The 26,748-nt window shown below is 39.0% G+C and overlaps 2 protein-coding genes across 4 annotated transcripts; both read right to left on the bottom strand.

Moving 5' to 3' along the window:
- Positions 1-246: 246 nt before the first annotated feature.
- Positions 247-5,967, bottom strand: cdpf1 (cysteine rich DPF motif domain containing 1). Of its 2 annotated transcripts, XM_084711384.1 has the most exons (4): positions 5,696-5,967; positions 5,378-5,489; positions 3,579-3,720; positions 247-1,074 (listed from the first exon to the last, which is right to left on the bottom strand). In XM_084711384.1, exons 1-3 carry the CDS (start codon positions 5,806-5,808, stop codon positions 3,592-3,594), a joined length of 354 nt encoding a protein of 117 aa, XP_084567510.1. In that variant the 5' UTR covers positions 5,809-5,967; the 3' UTR covers positions 247-1,074; positions 3,579-3,591. The 2 variants fall into 2 exon arrangements, with proteins under 2 accessions (XP_084567510.1, XP_084567508.1); XM_084711382.1 differs by lacking the exon at positions 247-1,074 and having other exon boundaries at positions 3,319-3,720; positions 5,696-5,964.
- A 2,549-nt stretch (positions 5,968-8,516) lies between these two features.
- Positions 8,517-25,010, bottom strand: LOC146306700 (peroxisome proliferator-activated receptor alpha-like). 2 transcript variants are annotated; one of them, XM_084710666.1, is made up of 8 exons: positions 24,852-25,010; positions 19,805-20,036; positions 18,316-18,470; positions 14,092-14,230; positions 11,871-12,070; positions 11,511-11,783; positions 9,015-9,258; positions 8,517-8,906 (listed from the first exon to the last, which is right to left on the bottom strand). In XM_084710666.1, exons 2-8 carry the CDS (start codon positions 19,986-19,988, stop codon positions 8,662-8,664), a joined length of 1,440 nt encoding a protein of 479 aa, XP_084566792.1. In that variant the 5' UTR covers positions 19,989-20,036; positions 24,852-25,010; the 3' UTR covers positions 8,517-8,661. The 2 variants fall into 2 exon arrangements, with proteins under 2 accessions (XP_084566792.1, XP_084566793.1); XM_084710667.1 differs by having other exon boundaries at positions 11,511-11,780.
- Between the last annotated feature and the right edge of the window lie 1,738 nt (positions 25,011-26,748).

The raw sequence follows: 26,748 nt of genomic DNA, 5'->3' as shown, positions 1-26,748 counted from the left end.
AGATGTAGCAAGACAAAAGAGCCATAACAAGACAAAAGGAAGTAACAAGATGAAAACAAGACCAATGACAAGATGAATAATGACATAAAAGGAAGAAAAATGTAAAACACATAAGACACAATAGACTTAAGATGAAAAACAACGTAAACATGTAACACAAAAAAGATGTAACGACAAAAAAGCAACAGACGTTACAAGACAGAAAAAATGTAACTAAGTGTCAACAAGACAAAAAACAACAGAGGTAACAAGACGAAAAACTAGCAGGATGAAAAGGACGTAACAACACTTAAAACTAAATAAAAGACATAACTAGACAAAAACAGTCAAACAATGTCCATCAGAGGGCTGTTTTTTACTGTTATGTTTTGAGTACATTTCAGAGCCTGCACTTTTTCACTTTTACTCGAGTAAAGAAGTTGCACTATATCGGCACTTCTGCTTTTCTCAGTCTTTTTTTAAACACAAGTATCTGTTCAACTTGAGCACAGACTGCGTGCACTTTTGCCACCTCTGCAGGTTAGTCATTTAAGTGAACACCCAGGAGATTAAAGATATGATTTGATCTCATTAACTGTCATTTTTTTTTGCTGTGTTCATGCATTGTAAGATGACAGCCTGATAAGAAAACAACATGCAAACAGATTTATCTCCCTGTAGGAGTGCAAGTATGACGTCTCCCTCCAGGCTGCTAATACTATCATAGGAATCAATCACCAGATGATGCTAAATGCTGACAGATATCACTGCTTGATCTGATCATAAAGTGCTTTGGCACAGTTGATTCAATCAGTGTAAATCTCCTCAGTTACAGCTTCAAGGTTACTGAAGGACAGTGGGACATTAAAATGAGGTTTCATGCAGGAAAAAAGCAACAAAATAACCACAGATCTGCCTCCTGGCATACGATGACATCAGCTCCGCAGCAGAAAGCCTTCCGTCATCGTTGGCACGGCGCCTATCGCTGTCAGACTTTGCCACTGGTGCCACAGGGGGTGGTTTGTGTGCTTCACTGGTTGTAATTGCTGGTGTGTGCTCGGAATTTAAACGCCAAGGAAACGGAAAGTAGTGCAGCTTTTAAAAAAAGAAAAAAGAAAATCACCACCATTTCCACTCTAGAGGTTTGTCTGTTTACATCTAAAAAGTTCCTAACTTAAGAAATTTAACTGGTGTTCATGTTAAGACTCAAAGAGATAGTTTGGATTATTATAAAAGGCTCTCCTAAAAATCAATATCACTTTAGTGCATGCTATATTTAGAATATTTTCTCTGCTTTACTTTGCCATCAGACAAACTTTTCCAAAAGGAAACCACAGTTATACACGGCAAACATTGCTCTCTCCAAACAAACTAGACTCCATCGACAAAATCAGTAATTTTATCTCATATAACATAGGAGCTGCTGGTCTAAAGCTGCCTCAGTTCATTAGCTTGTTTGTGTTACTGTGTAACTTTGGTGAATTCAAACTAACCTTTGCTTCTCCAAACTGTGAGTGTGCCAAACACCATCTGTTGGTAAAACACTGACTATCGATAAATACCTAATACAAGCACACTTCAAAAAAAATCCAACTATCCCTTTAAGTTATCATGTATTTTCTGTGCATTCCAGAGCTGCATATTTCCGCAATAATCAAGTGAATATGTCAGCAGTAAGTGTTCGATGTGCACAGGAGTTATCAATGTCCCAACTTCAACTCTGCAGCGAGTGTTGCTCTGCATTCCTCTGCAGCATTTGCCAGTAGAAAAAAAAAAAAAAAATCACCGGGCCTGCATTTAAGGCCATGCTGTTTCAATTAACCCTTGAAGAGAGTCAAACATCTCGTGATGAATACAGCGAGGCCATCTGTTATATCGATGTTATCGCCAGGATCACACTTAATCCATAATGTGTTTATGCTGCTGCAAACTGTGCACCGTGTTGTACAGAGTGATCCCTGAGATGAAAACAGATTTTGATCAAACAGATTAGACGGCCAATTGAGAAACGAGGCGAGGGAACATTTTGTTTAGGTCACACACACGCATAACCAATGCTTTAAGGGTAATACTTGCAGATTTTTTTTATTTTTTTGTCTGCACAGTTGGAAATATTCAAGCTTAGTTTCAGAGAAAAACACTGCTGGACGTGAGTGGGATGATGTAACCGGCAGATTTGTTTGTTAAACATTAATTAAGATCCACAATTAAACAGTCATAAAACAGCAGAGAGAGGTCACTCTGTGTGCGTGTCTTTTTATAGTTTAAGATAACACGAGTAAACTTCTTTTTTTGACTCCACAGAAGTCAACAGTGCACCGACCACAGGTGCAGAAATGAAAGAGACAGCGATGCACTTTTACAAAGGAGGTGTCACTGTCAATACAAACATGTGTCTGTAGTTAAACAATTAAGTCATTGTTACCATATGTTGATGAAAAGTAATAAAAATGTGTTTTGTCATAAAAAAGAGGCAATAAAACATTGCACGACAGGCATAATTCATCAAGTACAGAGATAAATTGTACCACTTATTGATTTCTTTACATCGCAAGGACAGTGGAAACATGAATCTGGTTTTTCATCTGCCTAGCGACTCATCTGGAGAAATGCTATTACTTCCACATGTTATTTTGACTCATAAATAGTTATAATAATAGAATGTGTTGAAGAGTGGGTAAGAAACCCAGAGGAGTTAAAGTAGAACAAATAAGCTGACATTAGCGATCATTTTAATACTGTTCATTACATTTAGGGCTGCACAATTAAATGGAAATATTATCGAAACCACAATATGGCCAAGTGCAATATCCAAATAACAGAAGCTGCAATTTTTTTTAATAAAGTAAAAAATGTGTGACAAAACAGCATTATAATGAAGTGTTGCAGAGATGCTCCGGCCTACGAATCTTATTCTCCAGATGATAATATGTTTGTTTGGCACAGTCCCCAACAAATGTTGCAGCATCAAAATTTTTCAGTGAAAATGAAAACTGTATTAAGAGTCATTTCCACTAATCATGACTCATACTGCATTCACAATATGTCAAAATAATCGCAATATGAGTTTCTTTTTTTTAATTACCATATCGTGCAGCCCTAATCACACTCAAGTGTTCTTCCTTTATTTAAATAGTATAATTATTATGACTGCAGGGTAACCAAGCACATACAGTGCATGACATCAGATTTTAAATTGGGAGCCATTTTTAATTGCTACAAATCTGCGGGTCTGATTCTGAGGCTGTAACCACAATCCCACAGGGGTCCAGCACGGCAACACTAGTTACACCCGTTGCTTGCTTCTATAAAACGCTCTAGAAACAAATAAACAATAAACAAATAACACCCTGTAGGCTAATGCAGCAGGTTAACTTTACTAGCCAGATGAGTAAACTTGTACTTTTCAAATGTGTGGTGTTAATTTCCCACAACAATAATGATACACCAGAGCTGCGGTGATAAATAACAGGAAGTTCGGACTTTCAGTGTGGTGTTTTCACAGTTTGGTCCAGTGTGGGTTTCACAAAACACCCTGAGACATTTAGCAGTATTTTATGACCATTCAGACAGCTTCAATTGGTGAGCAGATAATGGACCTCTTGTCCGATGTCATGAGACGGCAGTCTTGGAGCTCTGCTTCTTCTTGGACAGCTCGGCCTGAATCTGATGGGGGAACTGGTCCAGGTTCTCGTTCACACACTGCATGCAGAACCTCTTGGTGTAAAAAAGGCTGCAGTCCTGAGAAAGACGAAAGAAAGAATCCAGCATGAATACTCCAGTTTCACAAGAGCACTGGATGTGCTTAGTCACAGTGACTTTATTTGATCAACATCTATTTGTGAAACTGGATTAATTGATTTCTAAGGACATCACAGTCATGAAGCTCACTCAGCACATACATACGCCACATGATAGCAAAGTCATCTGAGGAAAACATCACAGATGCATGTTTTATCAGCAGTGATAAACAAGGTCAACTCATACCAAGTCACCGAAGCACAGACTGGACATGCAGTTTTAACTGATGATCATACTCCTACAGTTGCCTTTAGAGTATGGGAGCACTTAGCATCTGCCTCTGCTGCAACATCAGGACCAGGGTTACCAGGTTCCTGTGGAAACTGACTACTATGGACGTGTTGCTGTGGGTTTAACTTTTTTTTTTGGCCACTTATTGTACAGACATATTTTGCATGCAAATTACACGACTAATAATCTATAAATCCATTCAAGGGCTAAACAGTTCATCGAAATTTTATCAAAATTGCAATATGGTGTACTGAAATTTTCAAATCAACTGTTAAAAGGAAAGAATGTTTAAAAAAAAAACATTTTAAATTAAATATTGCTGTGCTGCAGATGTCCTGGCATACACATATTCAGACACAGACTTAAAAAATATCTTTGTTTGGTACAGATCCCCATAAAAATCACACCCTAATAATTTTAATATGGTTTCCAATGAGAATGAGAACAATTATATAAGAAATACCATTCCTCTTTTATTGCAAATTATATAACCATTGCAATATCAGTCAAAATTATCACAATAAAATATTTTTTCAAATTCTACAATCCAGATTTCAACCGAACTTATTTATTTATACCCAAATAATCAAACTGACTACAGAAAGCACATATACACTTGTACATGAGACATGTCACACAATGTGCCATACTCAGGCAGGCAGAAAAAAAAAAGAAGAATTAAGGGTAGAAACAGGTTAGCTTGTTTGCCAGTGAACTGAACTACATGTACTACAAGATTTTTCAGCACCTTGCAGCTAAAAATGATTATTTTAGAGCTTTTAGAGCTTTAGAGCTTGAAACAACCAAACTCATGTTTCTTGATAGCACTCTGCAGAAAGGTGACAAAACATAACACAATAAAGGTTAATGTTTCAAAATGTGTCACCTGTCTATAAGTAGGCCTACACTTGGACAACTTGCCTGAGCCAATATCCATATATATATTTATTTTATTTCTTTATCTAAAATGCAAACTTCTCAGTTAGATTTATTTATTATGACAGTTATGCAATTACAATTTCAAGCAGTGTCAAGCACTTTATCCAAAATCCAAGCACTTTTCCAACCTTGAAAACACTGCAATTTTAGTGTTTAAAACTTTCCAGCACCTGTATGAACCATGTGCTTTTAATGTCGGCAGATTAAATATGTATGGTGTCACTTTATAGCAATGCAATACATTTGGCAATTCTGTTGCACTTTAAAATAAGTGTATATGGCTTAGCAGGGGCATTTTGAGTTCTGGCACTGAACTACGGAGGAGCTTGCCAACATTTGTGCACCAGGCATTAATCTGTTGATAAACTGAATTACATGATCACATATTTAGTTAGACCGTAGCCAATTTAATTATAGAACATCTTACCGATCCAACACAGACTGGCATGCTGCACAGGCTGCAGCAAGAGCCCAAAACTAGGAACTTTTCCTTGTCCGGACTGAAGGGGTCCTTAGTCACAAAACACTCCTCAAGCAATCTAAAGGACGACAAAAGAGGCAGACATGCGCTTAATTTAAAATTAATTCAGTTCAATGAGGTTAACAGGAATTAATAAAGGCAATGTGCAAATCGACGGAGGGGTAATTTCGCTGTTTAGATGTTGACGTAGCAGCTAACAGCATTAGCTTTAGCATAGCTAGCTCCAGAGCGCTAAAAGGACCATTTTGCGTCATGTTCACTTACACAATAGCTCTGGTGTTTGGTGGTTTCTGGCCGTAGTAACTAAAAGGGCTACTTAAATCACACAACTTGCAGGTAAATGTTTTTTGTGGGGTTTCACTTGATGTGTGCTCCATCGTTCAGAGGAGCAGGGTCGCTGAAAAAGTTAGTTCCTGGTTTTCATACTGAGTTCAGCCATATTGTTTCTTGAAGCTTTACCGCCACCTACTGGAGTGGGGGAGCAGAGCCACACAATGTGTTTAGAAACTTATACATGACATATTTAATGATTTTGTATTATGTGTAATTATTATGTGTTATATTTATTGGTTAATCCCAATTTAATTTATATATATATATATATTTTTTTTATTATTTATTTTTTTTTTTTTAAATATATTTAGGTATTTATTATGCGCATTATTATTAGTTTTCTTTCTCTCCAGTTTCTTCTTTATGCTTTTTTTTTTTATTTATGTGGCGTGAAGTTATTGTTAAGATAAGATAATATAGAACTTTCTTAATTGCAATCTCTGTTCCAGAGATTGCGTCAAAATTAAAGTAACATATGGATAAAAGCAATTAAAATAAAGTGCAATATAAGATATATAGTGTAAGCAGTAAATGCAAAAAAACGCAAAAACAACAACAAAAAAAAACGACAAAAAACAAAACCAATAACAATAGAACAATAAGAAGACATGTATAGTCACAAAGTAGACTAAAATTAGATAAAATAGAAAAGTTTTGTACTAGCAATGACAGTGAAAGTAATATTAGCAATGAAAAGCAATGTGATACATTTAATTATTATTTTTTTTAAATATATATATTAGCTGACAATTGAATAGTCCACTCTATTTGAGCTAATATTCACTACATACATTTGTTTGAAGCATCCTAATATTAAGATGCTTCAAACAAATATATGTTGAGAGATATTGGTATATAAGATGAAATGAAAGTTTATTAAACCAGCCAAAATAAATGTCTATATTTTTATCATGAAAAATGTGAAAAAAATATGATCAGATGATAACAGACCTTTTTTATTGATTGATATATTTATGTATTGTTTTACTATTTAAATTGCTATTTAAATAGCTGTTAAATAAGTCATGACATTACAAAAAACTTAGTTAAATATATTAGTTTATTTTAGGCTATCACATGACATAATTCAGTTTATTGAAACAGCAAATGCATTTTTTTTACTGTACACAGCACTGTACACGATGAAAATATAAACCGTTTCATTATGACAAGAAATTCAATACTACACTGGGAGGTGAAGTGTCAGTACAGCAAATGAGGCGATCAGCTCCTCTTTGTGAGGCCTGTGTTACTGTCTGCACACACACACACATCCCTTTTACTCTGGTCACCACATTCTTGTTAATATTTACAAAATAAAACATAAACCAGCTTAACAGATTACTGTGTTTGTGGTCAAAACATTCAATACTGGCCGATGCAGTTTTTACCTGAAAGTACTGTGTCTTGATGGCAGGATTTGTACAAAATAATTTGCCCTCTGTAACACTGATCTGACAAAAAAAGGGTAAGGTAGCTCACCTAACCCTCGTGTTGTGTTGGTTTCTAGCAGTAGGATAAAGGATTAGAATAAATAAGTGCACTATTGTTCATGATTTAGGAAGTTACATATCTATCTCATGGTTAAAAAAAGCTACTCTATTGAAGGCATGAGGTGTGGTTGAAAGAAAAAACAGGAGCTCAGGCACTGAGACATTATGGCACTTGGTGAATACTAATGTAGGTGTCTCTTCAAAGTGGCAAAGGTGGCTCAATAAGGCACTAGTACACAATAAAAGGACATAACAGTTATATTAAACAAACCCAAATGGCTTTTAAATTAACCTATAATTTCAGTTGTCTCAAAGGTTAAAATTGTTATAACACTTTTAAATTGGCTCTTTGTTAGGACCCCAGTTCAACTTATTCCTCACAGGAAAGATTAATATCTAGCATCAGTGCATACATGGCTGCCACAGTCATGTCCCTGTATCTTTAAAGGAATAGTTTGGATTATTTGAAGTGGGGTTGTTTGAGGTACATATCAATTGTCACTGTATTGCGCACAGTAGGTGGCGGATGGCGCACCCCCAGTTTAGAGAAGCAGCAGGAGTACCTGAGTAGGAAGTTAAGCAACGGACTGTGGACAAGCTCAACAGCAAAACATATTTTAGCCACTTAAAAAAGGCCCACCAGTTTAAGTGTATGCTATATTTAGAATATTTTCATTGCTTCACCATGCCATCAGATGGCATTTTTCAATAGCAAACCAGTGTTATGAAAGCCAAACTTTTCTTTTGCCCACTCAACCAAACTCCATAGGTGAAATCAGTAATTATACCACTCAGAACACAGGAGTCTGAAACTGTTCACAACAGTTCATTACTTAGCTGCCTATAGCAGTACTCCGGCTGCTTCTCCAAACTGGGGGCGTGTCGACTGCCACCTACTGTAGGTAATACATTGATTATGAATAAGTACCTCATACAACACTTTAAAAAAAAATCGTAACAATGCCTTTATTATGTGTATGCCCATTTTAAATGCAGTGCAACTTTGCATAGCCTACTCCTTATTTACTTTTTGTTTAGCAGTTGTCTGTAAAGTGGAAGCTGATGTCCAGGATCCAGTCCATAGTGATCACGTGTCCTAAATTCTGATCAGATGCATTTAAACAAATATGTCTACACTTCAGTGGTGTTAACTCAAATGGTTTGTCCCCCTTTCATTGAACCAGTCATGACATCTACAAAAGCTGCCTCTCCCCTCAAAAAAGTAGATAATTTGTTTGTTCCAGTAGAAAGTCTCAAAGCAGTGTGCATCCATAGAAGCTGCACAACAAGCTACTTACAGTACACTGATATGCACAATCAGTAAATATTCATGTACGACCAGTTTTGAATGGCGTACATTAATATTTTCACACGTGTCCCTGTTGATGACCATGTGCTGTCTTCTCAGTACATGTCCCTGTAAATTTCTTGCAGAAGCGGGTGGAGCGACGTGTCCTCCGTTGTCTTAATTTCCTGCACCAACTGAGCATGCTCGGTGACGAGCTCCCGGAGGTCGGCCAGTTTCTGCAGCAGTTTGGGGAAGAGGAAGATGTCGTCGGGGTGGTTGGCCAGCAGGTGGAGCTGTAGCGCCTGGACAATGCTTTCCTGCAGCTGCTCCACCAGAGGCACGTCCACCAGGCCTGGGCGGTCTGGAAGTAAGGCATCAGACAGAGGAGGAAAGAGGAAGGGTGTGATGAAGAGTTTCTTGTGCACTTTTAAATATAATTAAGTATAATTTTTCACATGATGTCAGTTACCTCCGCAGCAGATAATGGTAGCCACAAAAAGGGCCAGGTCACTGTCATCCAACTCCAGGGAATTAAAGCGTGTGGCAAACTGGAATTTGGGCTCCATCATGTCGCTGAATGGCCGCCGGAGGCTCTTGAGGAACTCCCGGGTGATGAAGCCTCCGCCACGGGCCACGAGGAGGCCGTCTTTGTTCATGCAGGAGGCCAGAAGAGTGAAGAGGGCTTCATAAACGCCATACTTCAAGAGAGTCACCTGAACAGGCAGGTTCAAGTCAAGTCAGTTTGTTTGTACAGCACATTTAAAAACAACAGAGGTTGAGCCAAAGGGCTTTCCAGGTGAGGCCTGGTATCTGCCTCAACAGGGTAAGGTAAAATAAGGTAAGGGAACATGCGTCCTGGGTGATCTGATCAGAAGTAGACAGCAATAATACTGAAGAAGCATGGACATCTGATCACTCAGATCATATTCAGAGGTGGTCTGGGCTGCATATGATCACATTCTCTCAGCAATGTCTATGCAATGGGCCTGGGCCACACTGAAAGACCACTGACTTAACTGACATCCTCTAAGTACATAAAGTTAGTTCTTTCTTTGTGTAAACAACATTGTGTTCATTTCTCCCTGCATGTTAACGGATTCTGCTGTTAGGTTGCTAGTTAAAAACACCAGCGCATTTTGCAAACATGTTTATTTGCATACAGAGCGGGACAGTGACATGGTTACAGCAAATTCTTAATCATTCGCTCCTTCTTGTAAATTCTGCAATAAATGCAATATATTAAGTTGCTTCTTCCCTTGTAAAAACGCTGTGTTGCTGAGAAGAGCAGGCAGAGATGCTCCACGGCGTGCTGGGATGCACACTTTTACTTCCACTGATTCCAGGTATGTTTGGACAATATTTCACTCCGATTGGAAACACTTTTATTAGAAATTCCAACTTTACTGTTTACACTGGCACTAAACAAAGTGATCCTATTATAGATGTGTGTCTACTTGCCCTAAAGCATTAAAGGAGAAACCTGTAATATATTTCCTGCAATAAATCATAAAGTGAAGAGATTAAGGAAACGTGCTAAGTTGAAATACTTGCTTTTCTGACATCAACACTGCAGCTGCGGTATCCTCCTTTGAAACTTCTATTCTGGGCAAGAATAACGGTTTTTGTATGTCCGTTTCATGTTAATTAGAGTTCAAATTAATCTCAAATGTTTGTCGAATCAGTATCATTAATAATGTTTTAATGGTTAAATGGTTGAGCAATATGTTAATGGAGACAGGCAGTCACTTAACTCCAGAGTGTGGATTTTTAGAGCAGTGGGCTTTTGTTTTCAGGATAACAGGCTTAACTTTATATTTAAGACAACAGAGAGTTATAAACAACTGATGAAATTACTGTGTAGGACTCATTTACGATGTTGCACAGGTTCTGATGCTCCTGCGGAGCTTCTGCAGCCTGCAGAGCTTCTGCCGGTCTGGGGAGGAGGGGGCCGAGGGAACAACTTGCTTCAACCACAGATCATATGTTAAACAGGATTTCAACCTATTTAATCTACAGGCTCCAACTTGCTATTCGCTGTACTCATTTTTGCCTGTGCAGTTGCTACACATTGCTGACATGCAGAAACTGGTTCCACCTGCTGTGAAGCAACTAATCTGCCAGACATATAACAGAAGAAGAAGTGGTTCCAGTTTTACAACTGCCAATGAACAAAGAAGTGTTTCTTCTCAGTAATTTTCAAGATGGTTCCACATCTTATCCTGGAAACAATATTAGCATCTTTAAAGTTTCTAACAGAAACTACTGGCCAAATCTGTTTATCTACTGCCATGTTGGGAGGACATGTGCAGGAAAAATATATTTACCCCACCCAGAGAGAGACAATTGGTATACATTTGCATGGTTATTATTTTCCTACTGAACAGATCAAAGGTTTACACCACCCCTCTCAACCTAACTGAAAATTCCTTCTGATCCAGTCAGTACGGATCAATCTCTTCTGAATGAGGTTTTTACATGAAGCCCTTTTTTTGGGCTATTATTCTGATTATTTGTGGAATAACAAGGCCCATGTAAATGTGTCTTCTGTCATTAATGTCTTTCTTCGTAACCTGTGATGTGAAAACATCAGATTTCCACACAGAAAAAGTATGCACCCTGCTCATAATTTAAGTCTAAAATCCCAGTGCACCATGGAGTGTCTCTCCTGTCAGGTGGCTGACTGAGTGCAGGTAAAAAAGGAGTTTAGTGTGGCCCTAAACTAAAAGAGGGGAAGAGGGGAGTCCCAGTGTTTATTTGTGTATAGAGCAGGGAAGTGAAATCCGATCACAAGTGGCCACTCGGGACATCTGGAGACGTCTGATCAGATCACCAAAGCTGTTTGTTTCTGCCAGGTATGAACAGCCTCTACACTTCCTCTATAATCTCATAATACTCAAATCAAGTTAAATCTTCTCCATTTCTCACATGGAAGACAAATGACAGACACAGCATCCCTCAAACCCACCTGGTCATTTAGATCCAGGTTCTGGAAGCCCGGCACCGCCTTGGCGAACTCCGTCAGCTCCGTGACCGTCTCCACTGAGGTGCTCTGGCAGCAGTTGAAGAGCCTGGCTTCAGCCTCCCTCTGCTGGAGCTCCCCACCGCACCCCGCAGCCGGAACCACCTCCCCGGCTTGAAGGCCGCTCTCGGGCTCCAGATAGTCACCGTTCAAAATATGTGCCGCTAATGTCCTCTCTGCCAGCTGGAACGTCTCCATGTCATGAATGATGAAAGGCTGCTGGGAAAAGACAGAGGAGAGGATGTTGGTAGGTAAGGATCCAGAAGAAGGAATACGTTCAATCCTTCATTTTTTTTTTTTCTTTACCGGCTTGCTGGTCTTTCCGGCGAGAATGAGACGAGCTTTTGCCTTGTTCATGTTGAAGTTCTTCATGTAGGCTTCATTGATCTGCCTGACCAGGATCTTGTGGTCGGCCAGCATGGGGCACGCCACCTCTTTCTCCACCATCTTGCTTTCTGCCTTGAGCTTTAGCTTCTCCGCCTGAGGCATCCGACCAAACCGGATGGCTGGTGCACAGAAACGTTAATCATGAGCAACAACTAGAAGACTCTTTAAATGTCTTATATACAATAAAAACTACACACAGAGACATCAGACATATCCTGCGAGCAGACACACACATTCTCCCACATTCAACATTCCTTCCTCTCTTCTGAGGACTACATGTTGTCTTCCTCTCAGGTTTCTTAACGCTGCTCTGTCTGCAGCGGGAGGCCATCGAAACGAACCCGATGACCCCCTCAGCAGTCAGCAGATGCAGATGACAGACCAGATGTGGTGCTATACGGGCCTGTGTTTTCTCAATGTCAAGCAGGCTCCGGCAGGACATTGTTCTATAAAAACCCAGTCAATGTAAAACATATTGAACTGGAGCCAAATCACAGAAGGAATCCTGCTGTTGTTGTAAGAACATTTACTATGATGTCGGCTGACGACGCTGTGAGTAGAATTTTATGTAACTGCATGTTTATTTGCAAGTTCTTTCATTACTATACAAGCATTTAAATGGACAATATCATTTCAGTAATTGATTGGTTATGATAACAGCTACACTTTAAAGCAAGCCCGAAGCCTGGAAAGATAATGTGACGCATTATTACTCAATTCATTTTTAATTGAAAGTGGAATTTAGAGCCAATATTTGCTTATTTATTTAGTTAAACCCAGATTATTTAAATTCTGCTGATCCCTCACATTAAAATACTAACAAAAGATGTAGTTTGATGACTTTGTGGCACGGTGAGGGATTATGGGAGTTGTTGTCTTCCCTTTTGAACAACTACCATCGCTGAAGCAGAAATCACGTTTTTCTGGCCAAGGTAATGTATTAAAGTTTTATTCACATATGTTTAGTCACGTTTGATGACTTCCTTTGTCACTCTTTGATGTCTCTGATGAATCTTGCTAGCAACAGCTAGCAGAAAAAAAGAACCATTATCTTGAATAAATGACTGATTTCAATGTGTTTAAACATTGTTGAAAACAGTCTGGATAATGTAAATGCACAACTCAACAAAATATATTACGCATGTCTAGCATTTTTAAACATTTTTGTGCGGTTATGTTATATATTATAGCTCTAAAGGACAACCATTTTCAAAAGACACTCTGCAGTTTGTAATGTGCTGCTACGCCCAAAATTGGTCTGGTATTAACAGTAGCTTATTCCGGCTAATGTTAGCATAATGCCATGCTCATGTTACCTTTAAAGCAAAGCTGTTTTGAAAGGTAATGTAACACATTTTTTTGATTCTCTTAAAAATAAATTAAAAGTTGAATTCATAAGCAAAAAAAGGCACTCTCCTTCAAATTAGTACTCAGTGGTTTTACTACGACAGCCTAACTTGGTCTACTATAACCAGCTAATGTTAGCTAACAGAACTGGCTTTATTGGCCTGGTATGCATACACATACAAGGAATATGACTGTAGTTTTTCCATTGCTCTCAATGTATTTACACCAGAATACAATCGACACAACAGCTAAGAACAAGGACAACAATGTGCAGGATTTATATCGACAGTGACATGATAGGGATGCACCCGAATCCGAATAGATTATTCTGGAAAGCACAAATAATACAACAAAAACAAATATTTCTTCTATCTGCTTGTTATGCTTGTTATTTCTGTGAAAAAAATATTTCCAAGATGTAGCAGTAACATTCAGTTGCTCAGTTTAAAGTGATATAAACCAAGCTCACATCTCATCTTGTCTGAATACACATACAGATAATTTTCTGGTTGAACAGATACAGATATAGGTAATAACAGCTATGTGCACTCTACTGCATGCTTACATGTACATATGAAAAACAGATGCTTTTAAACTGTAAAAGTATAAATATAATAGTTTTAGAGGGTTAGCCAACTTTAGCTAGATATTGCTGCGTACATTAGCATGTCCAATTGCTAACTGCATGACTCCTCACTGCTGTACTACTGCTACACTATGTTTACATTAACATCACTTGTGTCTGTTATTTGGCAAAATGACACAGTTCAAGTTAAACTGTTTCAGGCCTTACCATTGTGGGACATCCCCACAGAGAGGCACTTGTGGAATCGGCAGTACTGGCACTTGTTGCGGTTCTTCTTTTGGATTTTGCAGTTGCGTTCGCACTTATCATACTCAAGCTTCAGCCTGATGGTCCTCCTGAAGAAACCCTGGTAGAGACAGAGAGACACACAATCTAGCCACCGACTTCATTTGAAGATCACATGTTAGCATTCAGATTTGAGAACACAAAAAGCTCATAAAATTGTCTCCTGGTACTTCAGCTCAAGTGAAAATCAGTGAAGTCGCCCAGTATCTTTATGTTCTGTTCACTCTTGCCTTCCAGCTCAAAAAAAAAAAAAACTCTCATCACACTTATTCCCTTTGATTGAATTTTAAACCAGAAATCAATTTTGCATGAAGAAACAACGGCTACCTTTCAAGAAGGTGGAAAATAACTGTTTTCCTGCTTCACAATGTGAGAAGACTTTATTTAATCAGTGTACACCACTAGTTTTTATCTGGGTCTGCCCTATCATGCAATCAAACACGTGTCTGACCACATGCTTAAGCCTTATTTAACAATGGCTCTTGGCTCCAATTCGGTCTGGTTCAGTGAGCCTTCAGGTCTGAACTGCATGGAGAGATTGGACCTTGTTCTACTTCCTCATAACAACTGTAGCTATTACAGTTATTATTTAGGAAATGTGGTCATTTTAATAAGTTCCTTTAATTTTTCTTTCAAAGGCAGACAGTATAAAAGTGTACAAGCGTAGGCCAGCCTTTACAAATGGATTTCCTCAGATTCACAGCTCATTATGTTTGTTTTAAAGTGCTTCTTTTGGGAGGCAGAGTTGTCATCTCTTTTTTTGCCTTCCCCTGTCTGCAGCCTCAGGGGGATCAGGACTAGATTTGGCTGTTATTTCAAACATTCACTGACAATTCATGCCAGTTTTTTTGCACATGCTTAGGTCATGGCTGGCTTCTTTTATTTCATTAAAACAGCAAAGCAAAGGCAGTTAAAAGAAAAAACTAATTTTATACAAACATAAAAAAGCTGCACACATTAGAAATATAATTCAATAAAGGACATTTTTTCAAGTCATTGTTTTTCTTTGTTCTTTGATATGGTGATAAATATAGTTTTGTGGACTTTTAATCATGGTATTATCATACCGCAAGTTTTGGAATAATTATGTCCCTTGAAATCTGATCACAAAGGTCATCATTACACCTTAAAACTATTCATATGATGATAGCATGATACACCACATGCCAGACACCTATATCTGCACCTTATAACACAGCACATGCATTCTGTACATTTAGGACCGGTGGTCTTATTTTGGATTGGACAGTATGGTGCAATTACATCTATATTTAAAGAGATGTATGCTTTTGAGGTGAGCTCTGACCTTTCTGGAGAAGATCCCTGATTGGACAAGACACCCTGCAGTCCTTGAACACACACTGAGATACAGGGCAGTGGGCCAACACATGCTAACAGATGTCACTGATGTGCCAGAACGTATGATCGCTTGACGTAGACTCACACACACACACACCGATGTACAACACTGAAATTTCAGCCAGGAGATACCTCATCCCTCACTGTCAAGAAGGGAATATGGATTTTCTGGCAATGTATCTGGAGCCACATGGTCACGCAATAAATACATCAGCCATCATCTTACAGAAGGTCTTGTCTGCCTTTATGTTAAAGACACGTTGTTATTAAGGGTTATTATGCGCCACACATATTTTTTTTTTTTTCAACCACAAACATAGTGTTGAGAGGAGAAATAGATGTAATCTTCACGAGGGGGAGAAATGTGAATGTCAAGACATATAGTTTAAGGACATATGATAATCATCAGAAACACATTACCACATTACAAAACAACAGAACTGCACAAGGAAGAAAGAAACAGCTGTATGTGTTTACAGGGTGCACGTCTTGGCATGTCTGTACATGGTTGCACACACACAACCAGAGGCCAGTAATTTGCCGTGATATATAGCTGTGAGGGGTGAGTAACAGACCAGAGACGTACAACACAGGCATTTTGCAATGCTTCCCTCAGGGTAAATGTTTTTTCCGTGAAATAGAAAGAAAAGTTTCAGTAACTCTTGATGCCCATATCCATAATACATATAATGTGTTACACTGTGCTTATAGCAATGCATAATTATAGTTATAAGCATTCATAACTGTCCCCAGCCCTCTAGCCAGCTGAGGGATTTGAACTCAGGACCTTCTTGCTGTGAGGCAGCAGTGCTATAAAGATATATTATTACTGGTTATGAGTCACTGCAAGTGTTCATTACAAATAACATCTATGAGACTATAATACACTATGATCATCACAAAAAATGTCAGGAAGTGACGGCAGTTATTAAGTATTATGATACTTGACTTTATAAGTCATTGGAAAATGCTTTATAATGTGTCGTGATTATTGCTGTAAACTTTATGAATACTCATGAGTGCTTATGGTGTGTCAAAATGTGTTAGGATTATTGTTATAAAGCATTATGAATATTTATAGGTCTTTATAACTATAATTATACATTGCTATAAGCACAGTATATCACATTATTAGTATGTTTATAATGTTTTATAATGCAGTATAGACATGGGTGTCATAGAAAGTATTAGCAAAGTGGTAATTTATGCATCTTTGTTGCACACCTATTCAAATTAAACTTGACGTATTGAACATTTTGAGTTGCTGTGATTAAACTTTGCATTACCGAAGGCTTTCTCTGATTGTCCTGACTGTCCTGCTGCTCTAAACGTCTCGTACACGTGTCATAACAATCATCACCACAGACTTTAATCCCTCGCACCATAGCATCACAGCACATTCCATTCACATTCCCACTATGAAGCGTTCCTCTCTTAAAAGGAGGTGTTGAAAATGATATGCAGAGCCTGTCCAGCATGGAAACCATGATCACGAGCCAGACTTTTCCATGATGACACATTACCATCAGCTGGAGAATTTAGGAAGCAGAGTGCAGTCGAAATACACCTCTCACATGTGCAGCATTCAACAGTTAAGAGTCACCATGTCTGTGCTTTAGAACAGCAGCGCACTGACACAAGGGCTGACAAGACGAGGATTACTTGAGCTGATTAAGATGAATGACATGTGGGTCATAAACCAGACCAGTTTAGCAGCAATCAAAAACACGTAGATGTACACTGTGAAACTGACAGGACATTCTGCAAAATTTGGACAGAGAAATGAAAATTATGAAATGTGTCCATCTCTTCCTCCATCAATAGATGAGAGTGAAATTGGAAGCAGTGTGCCGGTCCAGGGGGTTGAAAAAACAGACTCTCTCCAGCTGGAGAAAAGCGAGCGATTATAGCTGCAACTAAAACAACTCTGCCTCGATTTCTTAATCATTATGAAGCTCAAAAGTTGTGAAAAAATAGCAAACAATTAGCAGCAACACCATGCCACCAACTTAGAGAGGTATGAGACCACGACAAGGTCACATGACTTGACAATGCAGTGATGATACTAAATGGTTTTAACACACACATACTCAGCAATTTAATGTGATCCCTGAAATCTCAAGAATCTCAGGAATTTCAGCACAGCAGTGTCCTGTAGAGCTCAACAACTTCAGGCCCGAAGTATCAACCTTTATGATAATGAGACCACATTTATTATTAAATCCTAAAGACGCCGCCGTAACAACATAATATTTAGTACTAGGCGCAGCGGGGCTCTCTGCCAGCAGCAGCTCCATGTGTGTTCAAGTGAATGCGTATGTTCACGTCACTCAGTTGGGCTCTGTGCCAAGCAGGGGAGAGGTGACAAGTCAACCAAGGCCAGTATGTCCCCCACCTCACATGACCCGGCTGCCTGTCTCAGAAACTTTCCACTGGACTCTGGGTCAGGTGCCTCTTTGTATGTGCCAAGCTTTTGTATGTGTTTGGGTGTGCGTGCATGCGTGTGTTTGTGCACATGTACACATGAGTGTCTGTGTTTGCTTGGTGCTTTTCACCTATGATACATTTGCGTAGCTACATGCAGGGACACCAAAGGCATTTACCCTTGCAGCACACATTAATGTCACTCTGAATGGGACCGTCTCTGTCTTTATGTTTATATTTATATCTTTTAATGGCCTTTATGTCATTATGACCATACTTTGATTTGTACGGTATGTCAGTACATGCATAAAATATGTACTCTCACTGGCTGCGCTATGCCTGGTTTATAGGCCCACGTCTCACCTTGCAGCCCTCACAGGCATGCACCCCGTAGTGGAAGCCTGAGGCCTTGTCTGAGCACACCCTGCACTCCAGGTTGAGGGGGCTGAAGTTCTCATCTGGACCTGGCGTTGCTCCACACACCCCCGACGACGGACTCGATGCTGGGGTCAGTGTGTCTACAGCACACGCAACAGAGCAGAAAAGAGACAGCAGCGAGTGATTCAACTCAACTACTCTATGAACAGATTCAGTCCAAACTGAGACACATTAGTTCTTAGCAAACTCTCTCTAGTTTGAGAACGGTTTGATATTTTTGGAAATATACTTTTTCAATATCTTGCCAAGAGTTAGATGAGAAGATTGATACTACTTTGTCAGTATGTCTTATCATGGAGCTAACTACAGCCAGCAGCCACTTAGCTTAGTTTAGCATAAGCTAACCGTCTGTCAGCTCACTGTTTGTTTGTACAAGTTTAAAAAATACAATATGACGTTTCAGTGAGCTTTAGCTGTAGAAGAGGCCATGCTAGCTTTTTCTAGTGTTGGAGGCAGCACTGACTAGTTTTAAGGTTAGCTTCGTACTACAATACAGTAGCATACAGATATAGGACTGGTTATAGTCTTCTGATCTAACTTTTGGCAAGAAAGCCAAAAAATAAAGCATGGCTCCAAAATGTTGAACTGTTCTCTTAAACATTCTAGCTACCAAAATTATTAACCTTCATTAGTCTTCAATTGTACAGTCTTGCTTAAAAGTTAAGCATTTGTAAAGCCTTTTTTAAAACAGTTTTGCTAAAAATTCAGTTTTATCCAAGCTGGTCACATAAAATCATATTTGTGAAATTGTCCATGTAGAGTAAAGGTCCTTAGCAAACTGGCTGTTTTAGGGAATAGTTTGACATTTTGGGAAATACGCTGATTCGCCATCTTGCCAAGAGTACAGTACACCATGAGCTAACTACAGCCACCCCTTATCTTAGCTTAGCATTAGCTTATTGGGTGACCAGTCAGAACAAACAAATTAGAGTGATGGCAAAAACAAGGCATCTATTAAATATTTCAACATTCATCTTATTTCCCTTGACAGAAGCTCCATTTCACATCCAGCCCTGATGGCTCCTGCCAACTCGAGTTCACTTGAGTACATCAGTTAAGTGTTTCCTGCAGACATAAAGACTTTAAGTTGATGTGTCTCCATAGACTTACAGAAGGTGTGGGTCATTTGTTGAAGTGCTGCTCAGGAATTTGGAGACAACATAACCACATAATCGAGGAGACAGCGTTCTCTGTAGGCCTCTTTAGTGCGTTTACATTTAACAATGGGGCCAAAAGGTCTGAAGATCAGTGTTGCGTTGATCCACATTACCTCTCAGCAGCAGCAGCTCATGAATGACATAAAATTAGCCTGAGTGTGGGCTTCTGATTAATTTCTTTATATTTTTTTTTACCTCATATACCCTGTGTCAATTCCTTCCCCTTTTTCCAGCCATGAGGCCATTCGACTACTCACCCAGCCCGATGGAGTTCTCAGACCCCGAGCCAGTGCTCTGGTACTCTGGGAAATCAAATCCCAGCGTGTCGTCTCCAATGGACTGGGAGATGTCACGGAGATCGTCCATTAGGTCCCCACACAGAGGACTGTCCAGCAGGGAATCCTCAAGTGGGGACGGTGGGCTGAAGAGATCCCCCGCCATGGTGGAGATCAAACCAAACGTGGGAGGAGCAGCCACTCACTCACCAGACTGTGATAAGAGGAGGAAGAGAATGAGGACGAGGACAATGGGTGATAACGAGACAGCAGATTGGTTGTGAGTTGCAAAATATTCAGCTGTGGAAAGAACCTCAAGTTAGTGTTTAGAGTGAACGTCTCCCACCTTTTTCAAACCAACATTTTTACTTGTATCTCTCCACTTCGATGAGTTACATTAGATAGAAGTCTTGCTAAAAGCTTCTTAGTTCTTGTCATTCTGGCAAAAAACAATGCCTACACTAAATTGTCTAAAAAAATAACATTTTTCTCACTATGTTGACCACTTTTTGATGTAAAGGATTTTGGACAATGCTTCAAATTAATGAGCAGGACTTTTTTATGGCAATTTTGGCGTTTTCAGATTGTTTTTTGCATGAATGTGATCAAATATCTTGATTTTTAAGGGATTCTTATGTTTTCATAGTTAGTCAATTCATTTTTCTGGAAAATTTACAATAATTTATTCATGATGCTAACTCCTAGAGTGGACAAGGACAAATATGGAAAATGAGGATGTCTGGCACAAATGTCTCCGCTGGTGACCACTAGTCTCAGCGCATTTGCAGCTTCTTACTGAATCTTTATGGTTTGAAGTTTAGTTTCCCTCCTACATGACTGTTAATACTTTCAGGCATCTGCTTTATTCTCTTGTTTTGTACTGAACTATTTTAATTCATGTTAATTTAAACGACACACCTTCAAGCCCTGTTATCATGGGGATGCAAATCTCCGCCGTACTGGACTGACACATCAAGTCAAGCCAGCACATGTGTACGTTAAAGGGGCTCTTTTGTTTAATGGGATTGTGACTCAACAGAGGAAGATCCTGGTTGACAGGCAGCAAGGCCGTGACTTACTAATGTAACAGTATACTATTACTTTATGAGCTGCATTTCTACAGTTTTTCTGTGGGTGTTTGGTTTGTAAATTTTGGGGAAGTACTTTCTGAATGACTCTGATGATTATTTCCCCACCTGTTGCCCCATTTATCACAACATGCACTTAAATGAATGCCTCTGGTAATATTTTCTCATTTGTTCCATAATGAAGACCTACTCGGTCAAAAGGTTGAAAAAGGTTTTTTGAAAAAGGTTTTTTAAGCTCCTCTGAGAGGGTTATATTTTCACTGTCGTTTGTCAGCTTCTCAGAAGGTTTACAGAAAAACTGCTGGCCTGATTTTCATGAAACTTGGTGGAGGGGTGAAGCACAGACCAAGGAAGAACCCATCAAGTTTCTTGAGCAGATTGGAATAACAGAGTGGATACAGCAAATATTTTTCTCTTTCTTTAAGACTGCAGATAGGGCATTCAGGTTTGGTGGATGTCAGCGATTTGTATGCCCTTCTAATTTTGGGGTGGATTCACACCAGTCCCTTTTAGTGACTGCTGAACTCACAGTGAGTTTGCTACCAAAATGTGGACTGACAGGGGACAAACCTGGACTCACAAAGTGAGAAACGCCTGCACGATTATTATCATCATTTAATAGTTACTGTCATACAAGTCTTTCATATGTGCAGTGCTCTAATGTCCAGATCAACACCAACATGAACAGAACCTCACGGTGCTACATGATGAACATTATCCAGATAGAAACTGGGCCATCACATTAGATCATTTCTGGGGTCTTTCTGGACTTGGTAGGTCAAAGGTGCTTTTCCCCAATCACAAACTAACCTGGTTTAACATGTTTCAGATAAAACCTTACAAACAGTTTACTGGGGACAAGCTTAACTCTTAAGCCAATAAGTAAGTTAAGGTAAGTTCATAATGTGAAGGTGATTGTTTAATAAGTGAACCATGCACACAGAGTCAACAGAAGTGCGTTATTTCAACACCATTATTCACAGATTAAATTCCAACCTGTCCAGCCAAAGTACACAACCTGCAGTTTGTACTAAAGCTGCAACTCTGATTGATTGACCAACTCTGATTCTCCAGATACTGCACATCATACGCTGGTGTTTACATTGTATGAATAGATTTTTCAGAGCTTTAAGTCCCCCCTCTATGTCGCTGTCTCTGTCTGTTTGTCCTGTCAGAGTGGATCTTAAAGTATGTGCGGGTGGGTGGGAACTTGGTGGAGCTCCCAGATGTTCACAGCGGGGTAAAGGACATCTGTTTGAGCCATCACATGACATTATAGCACCATGGTCGATGTTCATATCGTTCAATCCAACTTCCAGTAATTCATGGTGGCAGATGTTACACTTACAAAGCATACAGTCTGTAAAACCTCTGTCCATTAGCAATGATGTGATCATGGATAAATGCAGGAAAACCTTAATAAAAGATCAGAATTTTTCCATCCAGACCTCCTAAACCTTTACCTCTTACATTATAACAATAAAAATCTATTTGTGTAATAAAGTTATTATACCATCTAGGCTAGAATCACTGACATATCTCTGATCTAATATACAGAGATTTGGCTGTGGGGTTGTCTCAGAGCTCAATGTAAGTTCTCCGTTTACACAGCTGCATACATCTGTAAGCAGAGCATGGAAGAAATATCAGCTAAGACGAGGTTGTGCAACTTTAAATATCTGATGACATTAAGAGCACTGGCTGAACTGAACTGATGGTTGAACTTCGCAGTTGGGTAAAACGCTCTCGCTATCTATGTAGCTAGAAAACGTGCAGCCTGAGAGTGAGGACAAGATTGATCAAAGCACGCTTGTTCTTGTTTATCTAGTCTCTGGGTTGCAGCATTTCAGGGGACAGGTCCTGACAGTGTGCCAGGGTTGTGCAAACGGAGTGCGTGTAGAAAGATTCAAGCTCGTACCTGCAGTTTGGCAACTTGTACCGTATACTATACAGTGCACTGTGCGAACCCTACAGACTGAGATAACTGTTGATTAATTGTCGCCTAACTGGTCTGTCGAGCTGCTTTGACACACAAAGTATACCCTCTGACAAATGTCTCAACAAGGACTTCTCCAAATGTTTTCTCTCTGCAACACAATAAACAACATTTGGACCTCAGTGCATTTAGTTCACCCTGAAAGTGTTCATGTTTTTCCATGCAACTCTGGCCATCGTCTTTTCCTTGATTTAAATTCCTGTTTTCAATATACTGTTTTTGCCGTGTGTCTGGGTTGTGCCCAAAATATGTAACTTTTTATTTTATTTTATTTTATTTTGCTGTTGTCCTTCTCTCTGCAAGACACACACAAAAAATCTGGATGGATAAATAGCACTGCAGGTATTAGGAAAAATATGTATTTTTGATTTTTTTTAAACTGAGAAAAGACATGCATACATGTAGTACAGCCTTTCTGTATTTGTGTGTTCATACATTTAAAACAGGTCAACAACAACTACCTAACTTGACATTTTAATTATTTTAATTATTTATTAATGACCAAGGCCCAGCCCATGTTTCCCCATCACCTCAAAGGACATTGTGTTTTAAATCCCAGAGGAACTATAATCCCAGACAGAGAGGACAGAGGGCTGCTATCTTTAGGTCACAGGGGAAGAGGAAACAGGAGCTGCACTGAGCTGAACTCAGCAGAGCATGTTAACAGATGACAGTGAAGATACAACAGAGTAGCGCTGCAACACCAATTAGTTGTCAGCTATTAAATTAATCCCTAACTATTTTAGTAATTGATTGATTATTTTAAGTAATTTTTCTGGGGGGAAAAAATCTCTGATTTCAGCTTCTCAAATGTGATTATTTCTGGTTTCTTGATTCTTCTGTGGCAGTAACGTCATCTTGGGCTTTGGGAAACAGTGATCAACATTTCCTGACATTTTATTTACCTATAACTAATAGATTACTCGAGACAATGATCAAGCCAATCAAAAATGCCGGATTATAGAACAGCTAAATATTGATGCTCCTACCGTTTCTATCTGGTTTCAGCTCTATACAGTAATGTTATTTCAGATCCAAGACGGAGCTCGGTCAAGGCTTTGTATCCCCTTATGCTGACTCAGGATTCAACCTCTGCAACAAGGTCGTCCATGTGCCACCAGGATTCAGGTAAACACAAAATCCCAAAGCCAGCTTGCATAGTTGGATTACAACAGATTTATTTTAAAGTTTCTTTTCTGAAACTTTTAAATTCACAAACATATGTGTTATTCATGGAACAATTCAAAGGGGATTAATACAAGCTGTATCTCTCACCATTGACTAACACACTTATTTTTTTCCAAAATAAGATCCCATGTTGGTGCACCAATAGGGGAGGGACTTTGCCTATCTATAGATGTCACTAAATCCTTCACACTTGTCTTTTAATTATGACAATTATTATTTATTTTATCTTGTTTAGTTCTGGATCATATTTACATCCACTAGACGTTTTCTATTGAACTTTGTTTTGTAAGGTGCTATAAAGTTATTATTGTTAAGTTCTGCATTTACAGCCTTGCATGTTTACTTGTCATCACTATCTTTTGGTGCTGCTGCTGCTGCACAGACAAGGAAATAGAGATCTAATGAGGGCTGAAGGGGGAAGTTTTGGCTAACTAATAAATGTCTTCCTCTCATCAGACATAAAGCTATTCCTGAAAGCATGTGGGTGTGTGCGGTTTATCACAAAAAACAGGTGAAGGTTAGTCAGGAAATTCAAGCTCAGTCGCAACATGGAAAAAAAAAGAGAGCTATCGCCTGCATTCTCACACAGAATATGATAGTTTATGATCTTTTAATAAAGTGAGATTTACTTCTGCTTTCCTACGGGAGAGATCAATAGTACTTTTGGCTCCTTCACAATAAAAGTTTGTTAAAAACAGGCGAGTAAGATTTTGGATCAGTTACATAACAGCAGAGATTTGAAATTAAGCTGAATTACCTCAGAGGCTGCTATCTGGAGCATGTCCACACGGCTGTCTGTTATCAGAGGACGTGTTTAGGTCCGACACACTGATCCAGATCTGCCCTGTTAAAACTTGACTCGTCGCCTCCCTGTCTCCGCCGCCGCCGTCAAAACTCACCTCGTACTCGACAGGAAGTAACGTAGCGACGGACGGCGACAGGGCACACACACCCCCCCGACACACCTATGGTTTCAACCAATGGCCCGGCGGGGATCTGCAAGAGGGACCGCCCCCCAGGATACAAATCACTTCCTGGTGGCTTGAGACGTCACGCGCCGGTTTATGGACATGTGTGATGATGTGTAATAATCGTTTACACATAATAATCTGTGTAAGAATGTTCATTTCGTGTCCACCAGTAGAGTGTCAGTGTTTACAACGTTCAGTAAAGACGGTTAAAAAAAATCACTATTCAATAAAACGCAGGGTGATGTCAGTGAACGCAACACTGAGGATTGTCTCCCAAGCCATTCACAATGGCACAATGTAAATCACTTACGTAATCAAACGTCACCAACGTCACATCTTATTGGATATTAATTACGTAAATGCTCAATAAAACGACCGTTTTTTCACAATAAAATGGCGAACAAAATAAAAGTATGCCTTTCCACTATTAGACCTCTTCTCTCTGTGTTTTACAGGCTACGATAATTTAGTAGTAAATCTGAGTTTACTTGTTCTTTGAATAAATCCATTCTCCAGGGGTGTAAATAGACAGGAGAGTGGGCCGTCCAACACTGTGTTGGGTGGACAACATGCACTTGCAAGTGATTCAGATTGCTAGATTTTTATATTTATTCATAAGATAGTCAGTAGCACACTATAATACAATTATATGCTTAAACTATAAAAATATTAAATAAATAAACAGTTATGGGTACTATGTAGCCTTTTAAGTGAGCAAGCATGCACAATAGCATACAGCAACTGACCTGAATGGAAATGATCATTTGTAATTATCACTTATAACGCCTGCATTTGTTTATAGTATTTCATGTCAAAATCGCTGCTATAAATACTTACTTTACTTTAGATATTTTAAGTACGTTTTTTAAGTGACATTTCACTGCATGGCTTTTTGCATGGATTTTACTATCTATAACTATTTTAGATTACTCTTCATATGATTAACTCAAATAAAAAATCATGTTACATGTGTTCAATATTTGTCTAAAATTGAAAAGTAGGATACTGTATTGTGCAGGCATCAAGCAAGTGTCACTAGGTTAGGACAAGGTGTGGTCCTGGCCTTTGTCTGTAACTCCTGATTAGATTTCTGAGGGAGTGTCTGTACACTAATAGGGACACGCTCTGGACAATGCAATAGCTTCTGAGTCGCATGTTATCCTATTAGACTAATGAGGTACTAATTATCAGGTGCACATTCCTGATATTGCTTTGCTGCCTTTGACGTTTCACATCTTCAACACCTTTTACTTTTCTTTTTAATACCTACTTCTGTTATTTGTATTGTTTGGCAAAGAAAATCAACTGTAACCTTAATAACCGTTTGTATATTAACTGATAAATTTTAAATGACAAGTGAAAAAAAACATCTAGTTCTGATTTCCAGCATGTGTAATGAAATAAATTACCATCTGGCTGAAAAAGTACTTTTCATTGACCAGACCCAAAACACTTTGCAGTTATTAAACAATTAACTTTTTTTCTACTAAAGCAAAAACAATCCTTTGTAACTGACACTACAGGTTTATCCATAAATGTGTCATATTGTATAAGCCACTGAAGTTTGCAGAATACATTCCTGCATTGTCAGGTATTATCCCCTTTGTGCCTAGTTAAGCAAACAGTAGTTAATACCTTCTGCCTACTCTAAAATAGATCTTGCAAGTGTGCACTGAAGTGCAG

Source organism: Lutjanus erythropterus, chromosome 22 (assembly GCF_056507025.1).
Source record: "Lutjanus erythropterus isolate fLutEry1 chromosome 22, fLutEry1.hap2, whole genome shotgun sequence".
Lineage (NCBI taxonomy): Eukaryota > Metazoa > Chordata > Actinopteri > Lutjaniformes > Lutjanidae > Lutjanus > Lutjanus erythropterus.
Note: the sequence above shows the minus strand (reverse complement) of the source record. Positions and strands in the feature narration are given on the sequence as shown.